We start from the raw sequence: 21,098 nt of genomic DNA on the forward strand, positions 1-21,098 counted from the left end.
TTTTATTCACGTACACATACAAATATTAATAATAACAATCAAAATAAAACTTTTATTTCTGGTGCAAACATTAACCAACGAGTACATAAGTACATTTATTTGCTTAATGATAAATTGGTATGTTTCAAGAATTTATTTGAACAAAATAAAGAAAATTTGAAAGAAGTGCTAAGGCCATTAATCATTGTAATTTGCACCATGTATTTTATCACCGAAATATTGCAGTGCCCTCTGGTGCTCAATCCGCTGCAGATCAGTCATGACACTAAGATCGGCCATTAGGAGGTTTGTGTATATCTTGGCCATTGATGTCCTCTCCCGTGCTTGCGCTGCTTCTAACTTCTCTCTGGAGAGTCGGAGCTGCACGTCGGCGGATTTCTCTGCAGTTGATGCTCGTAAAGCCTGCGTGTCATAATATATTTGAAGATCATCATGGGACAACGAAGTATTGGGCATGGCTGCCTTTGCTTTTGCAGTCTTTGTTCTTGGAGGACGAATCTCTCCTTCAATTTGCACTGAAATTGGAACTTTCTTCTTTTTCTTACCCTCATCATAGCTCCTCATCCACTTTGGATGGTCTCTCACAAATTTCCACCAATACACGAGCGTGAAATACTGTTTTGCTTCCGCTTTGTACATTGCGTGGGCCTTCTCCAATAATTGGTCGTCTGATTGACCACTGACGTATACGTCTTGAAGCCTACACCAAATACCATTAAACAAAACAACCTTTTTGTTAGACTTCCCCCAATGGTCCTTGCAGTGTTTGGGTCGCCTCCTTCGATTGGGCGGACTGTTGCTATTGAACTCTTCAGTAACGCTCTTCCAATACACGTCGCCCTTCTTGCAATTGCCATCTAAAGGATCGACCGAATTGTTGAGCCAAGCACTAACCTACATCCAAATGACAACTATAAGGAAAAATATTCATTAAATAAAAGCAACATGCATTAATTAGAAAAATAACACGTACCAGCCTGATGTCATCATCTTCTGTCCAAGACAAGCGCTTGGCTCGGTTTTCTTCGTCTTCATTGTTTACTTCATCTTCCTCATCATCATCTCCAGGCCCATCACCCCGGACCTGTGGAACCACAGATGCAAAGGCTTTTGTGTGTGTTGGAACAAACTTGGCAGATGATGGCTTTTGATAGCGTGAGCTAAAACTGGAGGAATCAACAAAATTTTGTGTATAGTATTGGGCTGGGGGCACAAGCAGCTGTGGAAAATTCATTGCATAATCTGGGTTTTCACTTTGGGCATTGGCGGAGTTGAATCAATTCACGAAACCATCGTTTGGTATAGAATCCATTTGGATAGTAAAGCAAGCACATAATACAATTTTCTGCACTAGTACGAGAATATATAGAGCAAGGAAAGCTCTCTGGGTTGAACGGATCCCAACGAACATTAGTTAGTAGTTAAAGCGATACGTACGTATTCTCGAGCGCCCGGCTGCCAACACTCGCGTGAGAATAGCTCCAGGCGTCGACCGCCTGATCGAGCGGCGACGCATTCCACGAGCGCCCGCGAGCACATATCCTGGCCTCCACCGTGGCACATTTTCCTGTAACTGCTCTTAAGCGCTCCGCCACATCACTGAGTTGTACACGCCCTAATAGGTCAGCAAAATAAAAGGCTCTGATTGTTTGGAACCAGGTGTGTGTTTCAAAAAATAAAGGAGGTCTGGGATTATCAATCTGGCCATACAAAATGAAGCACTTTTGGCTAAACACTTGCACAAATTCTATAATAAATTGGATATCCCTTGAGTCCACCTAATCTGAAATACTCACTGTAATAATAGTCAGGGCTCCCCATATTTCCAAGGTAAAATGCTCCTTTTGGTGGAGAGATATCATGAGCCATTGTGATCATTTCAAGGGTATATAGCTTCGGGTAGTCCAGGAGCAGGCTCCACTATTCTTCTCTAGCATGATGTATGAAATGGCAACTACCTTAAATAGCAGCTCCCTCATTTGTATACGTTTGCCAGAAATAAAAATGTGTCAATTGCCAGATATAGAGAGATCAACACACCTCACCGAAACTTCATTACCCTTTTGTCGACAAAGGTGTTCCTATTCAAAGACAGAGTGAACAGAATGATACCAAGATATACTGTTAGGGTAATGATAGGTATGAGTTGAGTAGATTCCATGTGTTACCATATAAGTCAATATCGCCCCCCCCTCCCCCCCCCCCCCCAATGTTGGGATTTGGAATTCAAAATGTTCCAAAAGAATCAAAGTGTTTACATGGCTTCTCTTGAAAGATAGAATTAATATACACAATATTCTCAAAAGGAAAATACGGTCAATATAAAGCAATGATTACAATTGTGTTCTATGCACCAAATGTTGGTGTTCTCTTGATATTGCTTGAAACAAGTCAGCAGAGTTCTTTGATATGATGGAAGAGGTGGCACGAGCTTTCCACTATCGGTTCTTCATGGAAGTCTTCGCTATTGCGGCTTGGAGAATTTAGAAGCAGAGAAACACAAGGGTCTTTTAGCATGTCAACCTAACCTTCGACAAATGGTGAAATAACTTCCTTGACTCTGTGTGTTTGCAGCTACATAGAATAAAGGGTTCTCTACACGCCTCTCTGTTCCAATGGGTTAACAACTTTGTATAGCTTTTCTTCCCTTCGTCTCTCTGAGACTCGCATATCCTTAGACTTTGTACAGTTTGTGATGTACCTTCTCTAAGTTTGTTAAATAAAGCTTTCATTATATAATAGGGAATTCTCCTACTGGAGTTCTTAAAAAATCAGACAACTGTGACGTGCCATGACGAACCGCGTCGCATCGTTCTCATAGCCATGCCCTCTTTTCTCACACGAGAAAACCGGATGCTCATGAAGTCGTGAGGTGTGAGTGATGCGCGAACGCATTGGCCCATTACTTGATTCGAAGAAGAGGCGCCTGCGGACTATAGTTTGTAATTTTAGTTGTAGAGAAATATAGGCATTTGGCTTGTAGCACAATATCCTACTAATATTTACAAATCCACCTAGACGATAAGGAGAGGATCGGGCCAGAGGACAATTTTTTCTCGGTTACAATGATAGCATGTATGCACACACCACCATTGTGCATGCACATGGCACTCACCAACATCCAACATGAAATTTTCCTATTGTTAGAACTATTTATTATATCAAGATTTGTGCTATAAGAATAGGTGAAAAAAATCATAGATAGATAAAGAAATTAACGAATTGATAGATATTAAATGCGAGAGATAAACGACCGAAATAAACCATACGTACGCAAAGACATGCGGTGTATTTCCCTTGTACTCGCACACATTGGCCATATAGGTGATCTTGTCAGTTCGGGTGGGATCTCGTTGAAGGTGGAACATCATGCATGATGAGCATAAACCTTGTAGCATGCATACTCTTTCGTAAGGAAAACAAATAAGATTCTGACGTCCAAACATATCGTAGTCATAACTCGGAGCAGTAGTAGAAAAGATAAACCTGATAAATCTACCAACCGTGAAACCCTCAATCCTCTCACGGTTTTGAGGCCCAACCGTGAAACTCTCTGCATGCTTCTCAAAGCTTGACTTGCCACTTGCTTACACCTTAAGCAAGTGTTTCGATGTCGACACGTGTATTCTGTCTTACGATCATGACCATCGGCAAGTCTCTCCCGCTCTCGATCCCTCTAGTCGCCTAGTCATTTGCACCAGCATCCCTTTCACTTGACTTTGTCAACATGCAGTCTTCATCATTCATTTCATGCTTTGCTTGACATTCACGTGTATAACTAGGATTACCCTTGACTCCGTCTGGCCTCCTTGATCATTAGGCACTAAGCACCCACTTAGTCCTGGTCACCCGTCATCGACCGTCAAGTTGCATCTGTCACCTGCACACCATGAGACAAGCAAAAATATTTCTTCAACTATAACTCCAGTTAGTTCATAATCAAAATACTCAAACCAAGCTCAAGCAATCTAAAACTCGACAAACCAAATCGACAACCTTATTAATCACTCATCACCTATAAATTAAAATATATTTCAACTTGGTTTCTTAATTCACAATGTATCGGTCGACTAGCTTGGCTTTGTACGCGTGCACACCGAGTCATCGGCCGGAAGTGCATAATGCATTCGGAAATGATAATGTTCGGGCGTTTGACGCATCGGACAACCCGCTCAACCCACAACCTATCATCGATAATTAGCCCAGCCCACCCTCGATCATTAACACCGGTCGTGTCACCCCCCGCGACCCCACCCCGTCACTTTGCTCTTGTCACCTTCGCCTCGCCTCCTCCGCCACTCCCCCCACTCGATCTGACCTCTTGCCGCGCCGCCCCTCAGCCACCACTCCACTTCTAGATCCAACTCCCCACGACTCAATCCAGCTCCCCTCCTTTCGTTTCATCCCTCTCCCTCTTCAGATTGGCTCATATTTGATAGCAACACTACATTGATCGGCTAGCTCGTTCGGCGAACTAGCTCGAGCTTTGTGGATCAAGCTCGTGGTAGTGGATCTAGTGGCCCAATGAGAGGTAAGCCATAGGGTCAGAGTGGCCCAATGAGAGGTGAGCCATAGGGTCAAGAGTGATGAGGCGGGGGGAGTGAGGCTGGGAGCTCGGTGGCCCCGGCGTCGTCCACGCCATTCAACGAGTGTGGCAACGATGAATCCTCCAGCGGCAGCTGTGTCTCCTCCTGCTCTAAGCACCTTAGCGAGTGTGGCATTGATGACCTCTCCTTTCTATGGCAAAACACCTTTCTGTGGTAGTCATCTTCTCCTACCTCTTTATGATAAGAATGTTACAGTCCTTCGATTTAATTTGTTGCAGTGATTCATTTTGTACATGATGTTGTAGTCCTTAGTTTAGAATGTTGTATCAATTTATTTTTGATATTGCAGTGAATACTTTTCGATGTTGCAACTGTCTTTTTTAATGTTGCACGATGTTGCAATCCTTCGTTTACAATGTTGCATCGATTTCTTTTTAATGTTGCAGTAAATACCTTTTGATGTTGCAATTATTCTTTTTTATGTTGCACTAATTATTATTCGATGCTGCATTGTTTCTTTTTTTGATGTTGTATTAATTAACTTTCTATGTTGCATTGCCTAGCTCAGATTCCGCTAATGAGAATGGCTTCTGACTCCAGGTTTTTTTCTGCGTGTACGCGGCCAAATCTACGAGGTGGATGGCAACGTGGTGTTGCATGGAGATCCAGTGACGCCGTCTTCAGAAGAAGCGCCGGCTCATGGTCGATGAAGAGGACGACGATAGATGACAGCATCGAGCTGGTTCGGCGCGACGATGTCCTCCATAACGGTGTGGTTCGAGAGGAACACCATCATTGCCGAATCTGGAGGCTACGCGGCTCAGGACCGCCGGATCCAGAGGCAACGCGGCTCAAGACCGGCGGATCCGGCAGCGACAAGCGGTGGGGAGCGCGAGGGAGGAAGGAGGGCACATGAAGAAATGGGGATGGGGAGGCATAGATCGAAAACGCAATCCACTAATTAGTCTTGCAGGCGTGCAGGGGAATCATTTTGATCGAAGGACAGCTGACTACCTTGCTCCTTTGATCTAACGGTTAGGAACCATCCGATACTGTGCCCAGATCAGATGTCCGGACGCTAACAGTATCCAATAATTGCGTGCAAATATTCGCATCCACAGATATCTTCGGAGTATTGCACGCTTTCAAGTTAAGGTGCCAAAAAACTGCCACGGAACTGACGTGCTTCTTCTGTGTTGGACAGATTGATTAGTTTTTTAATGACACCAAATTTAGCCAAGAAAACACGGCTGGACAAGCATAAGAACGTGTCCCAGGCTCCCAGCTAGCTCACCCTACCATAGTTTGCAGGGGCGCCGCTTTTCTATGCACCATCTACTGCTACCTTCTTCACCAAACCGCCATTATTTCCGCAAGTAGAGTGCAAGGCATACTTTCTTTCTGGTCCAACTAGAAATTTGTCAGGTCACGAAAAAACTTCTTTTATCTCCCATGTAAATTAAATTGTGTTTTGTTGCTTCCAAAGATAGCGTTTCTTGGAGAGCCAAGCATTGGCTGGCTTGAGGTACTTGGGTGATTAATTGAGGTGGTTGTATTTCCTATTTAATAGGGATTAAATTTCAGATATTCTTCTTATATGTCTCATCAAGTCGTAATTTTTTTAGCGGAAGGTGATATATCCGTCGATAATGAGTGGCTTGTGATGACGTCGTTAATCTTCAAGTTTCGTATGTTTGATCTTCAGTAGGTATTATATGTGTGCGTCTACGTGTTGTACAGGGATTTCTCTAAAAAAAAAGAGAGAGATAGTATTGCTTGGGTTATTTAACCAGGCAATACTGAAATGCTTTCTTGCATTGGCAATTTGGCATACTTGTTCGATTAGAGTATGTAGACGGTGATGAGAACAGCAAGTAACAAAGGCCGGCACAACGCAAACCCTCATGTGAGGTTAAAATACCGTGAAGGAAATGCATGCCCAGGTTGGTAGGTTACGTTGCACCTAATCTCCAGATCAGGGCAGTACGTGGTACTATGCAGGTGGCCTATATCCGCGTATTGACATTTTGTTTCGTGCTCCATCGGCCATCTCCATCTTGTGAACCCACCGTGCCGTTTTTTGTTTTGGCCTTTGGGGTCACAGACATGAATCATTTCTGAAGTACAAGCATCTTTGGTGACCTAATGTTTACGTTTTTTTTGAGATCTAATGTTCTGGTGTTTGACGACTCTCTGATTGCACATATAAATCAGCCGAGTTTTTTTTCCTTCTCTAGATTTTTTTTTTTTTAGTGTTTCTTAACTAGAGTTTATATAGCTACGCAAGTATGCAGTATTAACCTTCCAGAGCAGATGCATCCTCCATGAGTGAGTATTCAAGGACCAGAAACAAGTTCATCATATTCAAGGGCCTCAAAGAAAAAAGAGTTTTCAGGGGAGTCACGTGAAATATGGCGTACAGATTTCTGGTTAAATAACTTTGCATAGATGTACCCAGACAGGTCCTTTATTGAATTTGACTCGGTACATTCACGTGTGGGGTCACGATGGAGTTCAAAGTTCACCAAAGGTGAAAAAGACTACCAATCTAATAGAAACTAGGCGAATTGGCGCGTCTACACTGCACCTATTTTTTTATATAATATGACAAAAGAAGACTAAAAAAAGTATATTCATTAAGTTTGAGCATTCTAATATTTATTTATGAATTTATTAATATTTATATTTATTTAATTATGGGGAAAATAATAATATTTTTATGCATGCACATAATTTTAATATGTAGATGACAGTAATAACCTAACAAAATTTGTTTCATATTTTTTTGAGTTTTAGATATTTTTCTGTGCATTTTAGATTATTTCGACTGATTTATCAATATAACTACTATACCTTTCGCTATTTTTCTGAAATTTTCCAAAAATTATATTATACATGTAAATATACAGATACATACATACATATATATATATATATACACACACACACATATATATGTATATGTATATATATACATATCTATATTTGTATGTATACATATATACATACGTGGGACCCTATATAAACAGTAGCTACGGTGCTTGGACCGTATAATCACTTCAATTCTTGAAGCTTTAATATATAGTATTGATACCAACCAGTCAATTGATCAGAAAGAAAGAAAGGAAGGAAGGAGGGAGGAAGGAACTACTAATTTACATGTGCAAAACACTTGCATACTCCGTCTGGTCGTAGATATACCATTAGTCTCTAAAATTCTAGACAAGTTGTAGTATGTTGTGCGCCCCGGTTGTGTGTATCTTCCATGTAATCTTGAAAAGAAACTCTCAACAATTGCAATCTACAGTGTCGGAGGGAACTAATGGCAGCCTGAATCTATTACCAAGATATTAACGTCAAATTGCATGTTATTACCCTAGAAGCATAGAGTAAGCAGTCTTGTCGCCAACACGCCTCCATTTCAATAGAGATCAATGCTCGTATCTCCTCCCTTGATTCCCCAGATACAGCCAGATTACATGAATCGCCGCCCCTAATCTGCCTTTAATCACCATCAAGACACGGTCAAAAGCACCAAACTGACCGCGGTTTTGAGCCGTTGATCAGGCTCACGTGGCAAACCGCTCCCCTGACGGACGCGCAAGCAGTCGATTTGGTCATCTAAAAAAAATCTAACCGCAGCTTAGCTTGCATGTCAAGCGCGTGCATGCATGTGTGCAGATGCTGAACCGAGTCTTGCAGTTTGGTGGCTGGCTCCCAATTTGATAATGGGCGCATACCGCCCACTCTTGCACGCACGCACGTAACTGAGCAGTTGCACTTGCCCATGCCTTATATTAACAGAGCACGGCGCCACAACAAGGGAGAAGAGAGAGAGGCATAGAGTTCAGGCATCAGAGAGAAGAGAGAGTTTCAGAGAGAGGAGAAGGGTTTCTGAAGGATGGCCTGCGGTGGTGCAAGGATGATCCCTGCTGCTGGTGTGGGCAGGGTGATCGCGCCATGGATTCTTGCTTGCGTCCTGTTGCTCTGCTCGTCCATTCTGGGTGAGTTCACTGCATGATCAGTTCACCTTTACTTTCTTCCGTTTATGAGATCAGTTCACCGGTACTTTCTTCTGTTTATGGTGCGTCAGTTGCTTGTAATTGCCTTCTGTGTGTTCTCGTCTGTTTCCTGGGTGAGGCAGTGATCAGTTCACCTGCACTTTTTTGGATTTTCTTCAGTTTACGATGCACAGCTATTTTAGAGAGAGAGATTTTAAGAACATACACATCTTGTTCTAAACTTTCTTATGTTTGCTTCGATTTAGATACCCATCTTGCTCGCACGTTCCTTCTGCGTTCTTCACTTCCTTGCGGGTCTCTTTCTATGTAACCTCTCTCTCTAGGCTGCAAGATATGTTCCTGCTACTTTCTTGTCTCTGCATCGCAATTTTGCTTGTCCTGCATCTCGAATGGTCAGGTTGATACTTTTTTCATTCCTTCGCGTCACGTTTCTTGGTTCTAGTTTGCACTCGCATTGGGATAACGTTTTCTATGACCGAATACCTTAGGATAAATTAAGATGGCGCCAAATGGTTGCTTACATGGTTTATCGCCTGCAGGTAGAGCCGTAGAGGTGGTTGACAGGCTTATCCTTTGTGTTCTTGGTTAGGTCTCTTGGCAAATTGTAGTTAATATGGGTAGGGAAGAGAAGCATTGCATATTGGTTTCATAATTTTGTTGTCTACTCCTCTTCTCTGTTGCTATTTTTTAATGATTTTTCATATCTTTATTTAGCTATTTATCTAACAAGACAAAACTTTGGCAATGAACTTATGTTTGTACACACATTACAAAATAATTACAGTACATGTTATATTTGATTTGATGCAGTAAAATTAACTGTATCAAATTACTGGCCAATTTGTGGTTTGCTACTAGACCGATTCTAGTTTTTTCACTAATAGGCATGTCGGCCAATAGAGCGAGTAAAAGTTTGGCCAAGTCTACCTAAGTTTTCAAGATAAACTTATTTTCTCATTATTTATTAGATGTTACATCTCATCCGATATAGTAATCTGACAAGCTCACTTTTGCGTGAAGAAATAGAAAGGCAGCGCCTTTTCGGTTGATGTTTATATCTGTTTGTCAGCTATTGATTCATCTGAATATGACAGGGAAACACTGTAGCAGAGATGAACATATGTACAGTCCTTTTTTGTTTCAAAATTTCCTTGTATATGTTTTGCCATGCACCAGACAACCCAAGTCATTTGAAGTAAAAAGATTGTTGTACGGAATACCATCCTGGCCATGCATTATTTTATATTTTTCTTATCTTATCTCCTTGTTATTCGATCATAATGTCTAATTAGTCGTTTTCACGATCATAATGTCTAACTAGTCGTTTTCAGTAGTTGACGTATTGGGGATACTGTGAACCTAACTATATGAGACTATTTGGCCGTCTAATCCATCCCCTAGCTGCAAAAAAATATGAATTTTATTTGTGTGTCCTAACTGAAAGTGATGTGTTTGGACCTTGACACCAAGTTATGTTCTTCTTTCCACAAGCATATCTATGACTAGTGTTTAGACCTTCTTGACACCAACTTGAAAAGGCATATCCATGAATGAAGGGGCTGGGCATTGCAAGTCCTAGGTAGAAAAACGTAAAGAGATGTGGAGTTGTGCACGGAATCACCTTGGAAATTATGTAAACCCAGTTCTTCCCCTGTAGATTTGTTGGCTGCTCCAACCACTCCCTTCACTATTCTTGGATAAGCTTGTTTGTGGCAGGCACAAACTCACAACCTACTACGTTTTCATTCATTTCATAATGCTTTCTAGTTCATGCCTAATCTTTTATTTTATCAGACACTGTTAACAGTTGGAGATTGCATATTTTGTTCGAACTGAATGAATTAGTGGCAAGAGACATTGATGTTACCAACTTACCATAAAATTCAGCTATGTTTTGATAATCCAAACTAACTCTTGGTCTTGGATGTGGAAATGCAGGGGCTGAAGGCGCCATTGGTGTGAACTACGGCATGCTCGGCAACAACCTGCCGCCGCCGGAGAAGGTTATCTCCATGTACAAGGCCAATAACATCAGCTACGTGCGGCTCTTCCACCCGGACACGTCCGTGCTTGCCGCGCTCCGCGGCTCCGGCATCGGCGTCGTCCTGGGCACGCTCAACGAGGACCTAGCCCGCCTCGCGTCCAACGAGTCCTTCGCCGCGTCGTGGGTCGCCTCCTACGTGAAGCCGTTCGCCGGCGCCGTGCAGTTCCGGTACATCAACGCCGGCAACGAGGTCATCCCGGGGGAGACCGCCGCGCACGTGCTCCCGGCCATGCAGAACCTCAAGTCCGCGCTCCAGTCCGCGGGGGTCAGCGGCGTCCCGGTCACGACGGCCGTGGCCACGTCCGTGCTCGGCGCATCGTACCCTCCGTCGCAGGGCGCGTTCTCCGAGGCGGCCGCGCCGGTGATGGCGCCGATCGTCGCCTACCTGTCGTCCAAGGGCACGCCGCTGCTGGTGAACGTGTACCCGTACTTCGCGTACTCGGCCAGCGGGGGGAATGTGGCCCTGGGCTACGCGCTGCTGTCGGCCGACTCCGGCGCGGCGGCGTCGGTGACGGACGGCGGGGTGGTGTACACCAACATGTTCGACGCGATCGTGGACGCGACGCACGCGGCGGTGGAGAAGGCCGGCGCGCAGGGGCTGGAGCTGGTCGTGTCGGAGACCGGGTGGCCGTCGGGCGGCGGCACGGGCGCCAGCGTGGAGAACGCGGCGGCGTACAACAACAACGTGGTGCGGCACATCGGGGCGGGCACGCCGCGGCGGCCCGGGAAGGCCGTCGAGACGTACCTATTCGCCATGTTCAACGAGAACCAGAAGGCCGAGGGCGTGGAGCAGAACTTCGGGCTCTTCAGGCCGGACATGACCGAGGTCTACCACGTCGACTTCGCCGCGTCCGCGGGAGCCCACTAGGAGCCCACTAGGCTTAGGGCTGGTTCAGAGACTGATCTCGCGCTGATCGGTGTTAGAGCGGTGTGTCTAGGTTCACTACGTACGCACTTTGCCGTACGTGTGTGTACGGTGCATGTCGGTACACGGCATTATGGGTTTGTCATCGTTGCTGAGCACATTGGAGTCGTGATTATTTGTGTTGTTAGTGGTGGTTCGATTATATATGCTTGTTCGACCCTTTCTGTGCTTCTTGTGCTCTGTTGCGTACTTTTACGTTCATGGAGCAGCATATGGATCGACTTCACTAACACATAAGTGAGTACATTTCCCACAGAATTCTCAAAAAAGAAAGAAAGAAAAAGAAGAAGATGTTTGCATCAAGAGCAAACGAGCAATTTCTACAAACATAACTAATGACCACTTGGTACGAATTACTGCACCAAAAATGTCAATCACTAATCAGGTTCAGAGCAGGGTGCACATGAGCGGATGAGCCGCCAAATCCTGCACTGTGCAGTTGCTTCAAGGCATTTCTGGTGCCATGGCACCATGGAAATCGTAAGCAAATCACACATACTGCAATCACTCTACCTTAGTCCAAGAAACATATGCCGATGGGGTAGACCAGAGAGGACAATGGCATCATGTGGCAGTGGCAGATGTCAGATGTGTTTAATTGGATGCTGTGAATCATGTTATCGTTACATTGTGTGGTCTATCAAGTCACTTGAAGAAACTTGTATTTGAACAAACAGAAAATGAATTTTCATCGAACACAACATGTAAAACCATTCAAATGTTTCTCAGAATCGTGTCATTCGTGTACTTTTCGTTTCTGTTCTCAGAATATGCATATATATCTATGTATTTCTATAAAATACACGAGTTATGATATATCCGATCAATCTCTATCGCCTATCGAGTTAATCAAACAGTCACCGTACTAAGTTGTACATCGTTCATCATTTCAAAAATATATTCAATCTCTCACTATTTATCTTCCATATATTCCATAAATATATTTAATTTCTAATTATTTATCTTTTATACTTAGACGTCCAATATTTACCTTTCATATATTTACCGTCAAATTTGTCCAAAGAATAAATCGTATCTCATACTTCACCTATAGCGTCAGGTTTTTACAAAGGGTGTGATACCTCCCACACTTCTCCTATAACATTGGCTTTTGGAGAGGGTGCGCCGCAACCAGTACATCGCCTCCACCGCCATCTATCATGTATGTCGACTCCATTACGCTATCTTTACACGTATTATACAAAAATTATTTTTATTCTCTCATAAATCGGTCACCATCTTGATCCTTCTCACAACGTTGCTACGGATAGCCAACTCTAGACGATACGGTCTCCTCCAGCATCGTATCTAGGTACTCGTCATTCTCCTCTCTTCTAAAACTACATGATCATGTTGTGAATTTCGTATAAATAAATTTCTCTTTTTGTTATGTTATATTTATTTATTTTTTTAGATTACTATATCTTAAATTGATTTCACGTGCACACTTGAGAAGACCAATTATGCTTTGTTCGATACCATCTCCAGTCCGATGTACTTGTTATTTGAGACATTGTTACAATCTCCAATAAAAACATCTTATGTTTGGAATCAAACCAAACAACTTTCAAGGTACAGGAGCAACCTCAACCAAAGGATGTGGGACCGAGATGTCGCCACAGCGTGTACAAATATCTGCAGCTAGAGGACCCACAGCCCCGATGGATTCCATGCAAGTTTGCACAGTGATGCCATGCAACAGTTTACAGCTGAGATTTATTACTGCCACCAACGTGACGCTGCGGATGCTTCTTCGAGCATAGCCACCAATGCCGAGCTGCTTCCATTCGCTTCTTCCGCGTCGCGGCTCCCGGCTGGCACCGGCGGTGGACGAACAGAACAGCACACGGCATGCCTCGCGCCAACTTCATCTTCCCACCTTCATCTCATGTAACGACGACCACCTGCACCTCCCGGTAAGATCCGCCGATAGCAACTACTCTAGGGGAACGCAATCATTCTTAGTCGTTTTTGCTGTTTTTTAAATAAGGAATAAATAATTTCTTAACATCTGCACTAAGAGATGCACATAGTGATTCATTATTACATAATTGGTTTCAAAACCCGACATACTGGGTAAATGAAGTAAAAATTTCAAACGCATAATCATAGCTAACATAGTTGAAGCACAAATTATACTATTGAACTGTCATCCATAACTCGCGAAGACCTATATCATTGTGATCTCATTTATATGATGGCGCTCTTCCTTCTTCTATAACAGTGACCAAAAGTGAATCCAACATGTAGCTTTGATAAGTATGTGCATAAAAGAAGAAGCTTGTACCTTATAAAACCATATCATCACGACTTAACTATAATATCCAACAAAGAGCATTTGTCCCTACCAAAATTTGATACTTAAGTTTCCTTTTAATCCTACTAAGCCAATTTCCAAAACATGAGAAACACTTGTTGTCGATGTTGCTGTGCACGGTAGACCAACAAGCATGAAGGGAGCTCGTCCGACTGTGTTTGTTTCATTTACCAACAAGTGTTGTGTGCTTCTGGAGAAAAAAGATCAGATAGTAGAAGGTTGAAACACTTTCATGTACATTGTCGTGTGTATATACACAGTCTAGCACTCGATTGTGTTTGTTTGTACCCTTTTTTTTCCTCGGTTCTGAATCTCTCGTGCAACCTGGACCTGCATTTTTCGCAGTTTTCCAGTGACCAGCTCAGCTTGGAACTTGAAATTTCTTGTCCTGTGGGAAGATTTGTTTCCCAAGTTGGAAGCATAGCATGGCGCCTACGAAAAGGCTGCCATTTCAGTAGCTTCTGTAATGGCAGCCACTGCACACACTTGCTTTAGATGACAAAAAAAAATCCCCTGATGGAGTCACATGATTCAAGAAGAAATAGCACTGTATAAAATTGCCAAAATGACCCAAGCATTCATGCATGATTGATCGCCCCATTTCATTATCAGATCTTCTGAACTTTCTTCTGGGCTTCTGGCATCAAACATTAGATAGCGTCCGCCTTTTGCGGTTTTTGTCGCTGTACGTGAGATCCATCATCCATGACATTGGCGTGAACTCCCAAAGAAACCTTTGATGGATCTACAAGCAAGTGCCAGTGGCTGATTGGAAGAAGATGACGGCCCGTGCGAGAAGACCAAGGATGGGCTGCCCGAGACGGTCGGGGAGGAGATGGGAAAGATAGAGCAAGCAGCGCCGCGGACCGACAAGCTGCGGTGTCCGCCGTGTAGGCCGCCGCCGAGGAGATGCTCTCATCGGCGCAGCCCAAGGAGTTCCTCAAAGCCGTCGATCAGCCCGGTGGCACACCGCACGCGCGCATCGGGTCCCCCTCGGTGCCTGTCGAATCGACTATATGTGCGTTGCCGCGTTGGCGTACAGAAAGCAGCGCTTGCGGGATTGGTAGAATTTTTACACATTGACTCTTTTAAAAAATATATTCTATAAATAGATCTTAGAAAAATTATTTCTAAAAATAAATCTTTTTGCAATAGTTATTGCGTCGTAAAAATGGTCTATTTTTTACATTGTTTTTCCATAGGTCAATACATAGAAAAAGTTTTTCAAAATGGCCAAAATATAAAAACTCCACTGCAGGAAAGTCTATTTTGCACTTTGCATCTAATGATACGGCGGCAAAAACGTTTTAAAAAAGAGTTTTTTATTTTTATATTTTATAATATTAATATTTAAATAAATAGATTTTTATATAAAAAATTATAAAAATAGACGCCTACCACCCTCTTATAGAGCGGTTAGACCTTAGTGGTTCTTAAAAAACGGTAAACAGTCCGACTGCACTGCGTGCAGTGCAGGGCTAACATCCTCTGAATATGAAAAGTGTCTCGTTGAAATCAATATTCACCGTAACATTTTTCTCTTCCATCTTCTTTATATAAAATAGTGTTCTTCTGTTGATCCAAAAAATCCTAAAAATTTTTGTACGTATTTCATAATTCATATGCAACCCATTTTAATTGGATTCACAAAAAAAGTATGTGTATAATTTAAACTAAAATTTTCAAAAAAACTACTTTTATAACTTTTAACAATTGTTACGGTCTTAAATAAATTTCAAAAATCTGAAAAAATTAACTAATATTCATCTTTGTGATAGGCTAATTTCTAAAATTATTTCTAGCCCTACGCTATATGGTGAAAAAGTGAGTTCCTTTGTAATACTCTATTCACATGAAATGATAAAAATACATATAAATAAAGCATTACAAAGGCACTCACTTTTTCACCATACATCCTAGGGCTGAACAGCGTATCAGATTGCTTACCGCCATTTGAAAGAGCAGTAAGGGTTGAACCGCACTATGAGATGGTGAGAGATATCTATTTTTGTAATTTTTTTATAAACTCTATTTATTTAAATATTAATGTTAGAAAATATAAAAATAAAAAACTCTAAAAAAAGAGAAGAAATTGGTAAAGTTACGCTACCCTGGCCCATCTATAATGATAACAAGTACCTGGCCCAATAATGAAAGGGGGCCATGATCCAGCACACTAGCCCATTGGACCCAACGGTGGAATAGAGCCACGTACCCACTCCAGCTGAACACGTGGCGATCCAGCCCATGAGAACAGTAGAGCATCCCGGTGAAAGAAGAGAACTGGAAAACGATTCCACGCCCCCGGCGCCGGCGGCCCGGCCGAAGAGCGGAGCGAAGAGGACGCGAGAAGAGGCTGCGAGTTGCTCGAGTCGCCCCTCCTCCGCTGGAACCGAACCTTCTCATCAACCCGGTGAGTGCGACAACTACATTGATTTTCGTAAAGGGTGCTTGTGCCTTTGTATCGGCTAATTTCTCATGCTCCCTAGTTCAATCCGTCACTGCGCGTTAGGCTGCTTGCTTGCCCTAATGATGGGTGGGGATTGGGGTGGCATCTTGATCGATCGCAGGAGGGTACTCTTCTTGCAAATTAGGAGTCTTGGACGCGGTCGGCATGCTTTGATTTGTAGCTGCAGTGGGGAATCGAGTTAGGGAAGGTAGGAGACGCGAGGGATTTCTCGATGTCCTTTGCTGAGAAGGAAATATAGTTGGGATTGTTTGGACAGCAAACGATCCATCTATTCTAACAGAAGTACAACGTTTTTTTGGTAGTTGATGGAGTGAGGAGTCCATTGGGTATCTAGCATTTTTCTTGTTGTGATTGTAACAGCTTTATACTAAATTAGAGCTGACCCACAAGTTGACTGAACTCTGGGATTGCCATAGCTTTATGCTGAATGAACTAGAGCTGATCCGCAACCACAAGTTGTCTAAACTAGTTATAGAATGTGCCCCTTAGAGTCTGGCTGGAAATGTCTTACTTCTGTGCTTAATGTAGCAGAAGCTAATAAGTTTGGATTTAAGCTGACGTCCTCGTGTGAAAGAAGTTCTTGAATACGCTGCTAAAACCAATAAACCATCCATGATTCATATTTCATAGGTACACTTTCCTGATTTCGGTCAGTGGGCAACATTTTGTTTGGTTCTACCTCAATGAGTAGTGGAAGATGATTGGCTTTTGAAAGCTTGAATCACAACAAGCTAGGACTTCCTTGGTGTGCTTAAACTGGCTGACATTTTGGTCAGTTGTGTCAGAAAATAGTCTAGTTATAGTAAAACCTTACTCCAGTGGATTTAGGGGAACCAGCCGGAACCTAAACTGGTAGTACTTTGTCCTCGGTGTGGAGAGGGTTTTAGTTTTATAGTTCTAACTAGTTTTATGGGCACTTCTCCTTGGTTTCAGTGATCTACGTAACGTTACTTACCTGTAGGGTGATCCTTTACTCACATCTCCGAGAGATCCGGAGTGCGTAACCATCCTCCGCGAATTTTGAGCATTTTTATTGCTGTGTATCATGTGATATTCTTTCCTAGAAATCTCACATCTGCTAACTCATCACAGGAATGGATGGGAAGAACCTTGGCAAGGAACAACAAGCTCAACAAAAGAAGTCAGATGCAGTGACACCGAGCCGAGATCAAGAGTCTTTTGAAAGGCTGCCCGTCACACGATGCAACAACCGGAGAGCTGAGATCAAGAATCCTTGAAACACTTTTTGAGATTCTGATGCTGGAAACATCAGTCCGGTCAATGGTCATGAAGCTGGAGATGTGAATATGGTAGCTGCAATTTCCACCAAGGACGTCATGCGAGCCGGCGGGTTTGGAGGGAAAGACGACATCAGCAGCCTTCTTCCGACAGAAATAGATTCCACTGATTTCGAGGCCTCGCTTTCGGGACACTCATGACTTCGAAGGCGAGAAAGAAGAACCATTGCATTCTAGACTGGGCTAGGCAAAAGAATTTGATGATGGAAGCAAAATATCAGATGTGCCGCAGCATTGACCGTGCTTTCTTCTCTTCTTGGTCAAATTCAACTTCAGAAAAAAGAACTTTGCTCGCGTTTCTGTAGGTGTTACCACTTGCCATGAGTTGCACTGCATTTTAATTCTTCGCTACAATGTGTTCTGGGTAACATTATCTTGTTTCAGTGCTGTATGAACATGAGCACAACGGGTCTTCTGTGTTGTCAAAACTCTGGAGGCCTGTAATTGAATAATTCTTGTTAGCGCATTGCTTATTTTTGGTAGTCTAGGATAGTTACCTTAACTATATATGGTTAGTTTGGATCTCTTCTTTTAGCTGTGCATATCCTAACAGTTGTTGTATCTTGTATACTTGGGAAACAGTCCCTAGAGATTAATATATAATGCACCATGTGCCTTTGCTTGCTGTGTGCGGTGATTGCCATCTCTTTCTCCTTTTCTACATGGTATCACGAGACTAGTTTCTCTTCCTGGCCTCTAACCCTAGCGCGCCACCTCCGGTCCTTTGCCGCCGCCTTTCTTCTCCGCTGCCAAGATGTCGATCTACTTATCCACTAACTCGGCAACATCTCCTCCCTCCTCCTCAGGCCTCGCACCACCACTCCAAACTGTCAGTTCCTCTCTCTTTGGTGCCGCTGGTCTTGCTTCCTCCAATCACACCCAAGTTCCGGTCCTCTTGGATCTTGAAGCTGCAAACTTCACCAAGTGGGGCATCTTCTTCAAGGCTCTTCTTGGCCATCATGGTCTCCTCCACCATGTCGACGGCACCGCCCCTGCTCAGCCCACCGACGCCACATGGGTCTTCGATGATTGTGCCGTCCGCACTATCATCTACGGCTCCATGTTGGGCGAGGTTCTTGATATCATCCGCGATAAGGGGTCGGACGCCCGTGCCCTATGGGTTGCTGCCGAAGCCCTTTTTTGCGTCAACAAGTAGAGTCACACCATCGTCCTCCTAAATGAGTTCCACGGACTCCAGCAGGGCGATCTCTCCATCACGATGTACTGCAAGGAGCAATAGCGCCTCGCGGATGCTCCGTGACACCAATTCCCCTGTCACCGATCGCATGTTGGTTCTCAACGTGTTGTGTTGTCTCAACAAGACCATGGCTAGCGATGCCATGGTGATCGTCATGTCACCCATGTTGCCAGACTTCACCGCCACCTGTTATGCTCTTCCCAAGGAGGAGATGTGTCTCGGCACTGCTACCAAGCCCAAGTCTATACCCTCCTGTCTAGCATTATCAAGCCTCCTCCATGCACCAGCGATGCTTGTTGTGGCGACGGCTTTTCATCCTCCTTCAAGCCGAAGAACAAGTGGAAGAAGAAGTGAGGTGGCTCCAATGGTAACTAGGGCGCCATCGCTGCACCTTGCGCGACACTACCCCTGGCCCATGGGTTAGTTTCAGTCCTAGCCAGGGGCATTGGCTGGCGCCGCTTGGTGATCCTTCCCAGTAGCATGGTGGGGTCGGCATCCTTGGTGCGCATCCTCCCCAGGCATACGCCACAACAGTCGCCCCAATGTACCAGTCGCAACCCCCGACTCCCATGGGTGCTCCACCCTCTTGGGATAACACCAATCTCATCTATGCCATGAACAACCTCCAGCTCACCAACCTCTGGCTCCTCTGCCCATATGACACCCGACGACGGTATCCTTCATCACACCTCTTCTCTTTTTAGTCCTTCATCTGTCACGGTCGGGAATGGGAATTCCATCCATGTCTCACGGGACAATCTTTACTTCGTACACCATCTGGACCCTCTTTTGCCTTGAACAATGTTCTTCACGTACCATCACTTGTTTGTAATCTCCTGTCCGTTCGACAATTTACACATGATAATTCTTGTTCTATTGAGTTTGACTAATTTGGTTTTTCTATGAAAGACCTGCATACGAAGGCCACAATTTATTGTTGTAATAGTGGCAGTGATCTTTACACTTTGCTCTCCACTATCACGCCATCCAGAGCCTCCACCTTTGTGTCTTCCGCGGTGTATCCTAAAGTCTGGCACCGTCACCTCGGTCATCCTGGTCATGACACCACCACCTCGCTCCAGCAGTCCTCTATCATTCCACAAATAAAGTCTTGTAGCTCTTTGTGTCATGCCTGTCAACTTGGCGAACATGTTCGCTTGCCATTCAGTTCATCTACTTCAGTGTCTAAGGCCCTTTTTGATTTAATACATTGTAATTAGTGGACTTCTCCAGTCATCAGCATGTCAGATTATTAATATTGTCTTGTTATAGTTGATGATTTCTCGGACTTTTCCACTCCGTGCAAAATCTGATGTATTTGCTGAGTTGGAGTTGTTTTTCGCGTTCGTCCACACACAATTTGGGGTCTCTATTCGCTCCATCCAGACTGACAATGGTAAAGAGTTAATCATGCAACCACTGCTTTTCTTGCTCACCATGGCATGGCATTCCACTTGTCACGTCCCTATACATCTCCACAAAATGGCAAGGCTGACCGCGCAATTTGTACCATTAATGATGTTATGCGCACTCTTGTTTTTCATGCTCAACTTCCCTCTCGCTTCTGGGCTGAAGCACTCTCTGCCACTACATATCTCTTAAATAGACGTCCTTGTAAGGCCTTAGCATTTGCTACACCCTATCACACCCTTCATTAAGGTTCATCCTTCCTATGATCATCTTAGAGTGTTCGGCTATCTATGCTATCCAAATGTCTCCTCCACAGCCACAAATAAACTTTAGCCTCGGTCTGTCCCTCGTGTCTTCCTTGGGTATCCTCTCAATCATCGCGGTTATCACTGCTATGATCCCCACAGTTGGCACATCATCTTGTCTCATCATGTGGTTTTTGACGAATATGTGTTTCCATTCACTTCGTTAACCTCGTCTCTGCCTTCTATGGCACGAGAACTTGATTTTTTGCAGGAGTTTGATGGGATTTCGCTTCGCTTTCCAACAGTGATACCTGAGCCAGTGATGTTCGCTATGCATGTTCCCTAGGTTGTGGCCCTGAGGGCCTTCAGCAGGTCGCCTGTGCGCCTGGTCTAACATGCGACTATACGAGTCATTCTCAATATTGTTGTCTCTCGTGCTTGGCCTATCTGTCAACTGGATGTCAAGAATGCTTTCCTCAATGGCACTCTTGATGAGACTATCTACTGAGAGCAGCCTTCCGGTTTCATCGATCTTAGTCGTCCATAGCATGTCTGCAGGTTGCTGAAGTCACTATACGGTCTCATGCAGGCTCCCTCTGCCCAACGTTTTGCCGCTCACATT

At 43.9% G+C, this 21,098-nt stretch overlaps 1 protein-coding gene across 1 annotated transcript; it reads left to right on the forward strand.

Annotated features, from left to right (window-relative positions):
- Positions 1-8,213: 8,213 nt before the first annotated feature.
- Positions 8,214-11,702, forward strand: LOC133885847 (putative glucan endo-1,3-beta-glucosidase GVI). The gene is made up of 2 exons (XM_062325611.1): positions 8,214-8,551; positions 10,508-11,702. Exons 1-2 carry the CDS (start codon positions 8,449-8,451, stop codon positions 11,479-11,481), a joined length of 1,077 nt encoding a protein of 358 aa, XP_062181595.1. The 5' UTR covers positions 8,214-8,448; the 3' UTR covers positions 11,482-11,702.
- The last annotated feature ends 9,396 nt before the right edge of the window (positions 11,703-21,098 follow it).

The sequence above is a fragment of the Phragmites australis genome, chromosome 11 (assembly GCF_958298935.1).
Source record: "Phragmites australis chromosome 11, lpPhrAust1.1, whole genome shotgun sequence".
NCBI classification, from domain to species: Eukaryota; Viridiplantae; Streptophyta; class Magnoliopsida; order Poales; family Poaceae; genus Phragmites; species Phragmites australis.

Bases quoted from the DNA above. Each gene is read 5' to 3' on its own strand.
- LOC133885847 (XM_062325611.1), top strand. From the start codon at position 8,449: ATGGCCTGCGGTGGTGCAAGGATGATCCCTGCTGCTGGTGTGGGCAGG. The intron at 8,552-10,507 runs GTGAGTTCACTG...GTGGAAATGCAG, and splicing joins GCTCTGCTCGTCCATTCTGG to GGGCTGAAGGCGCCATTGGT.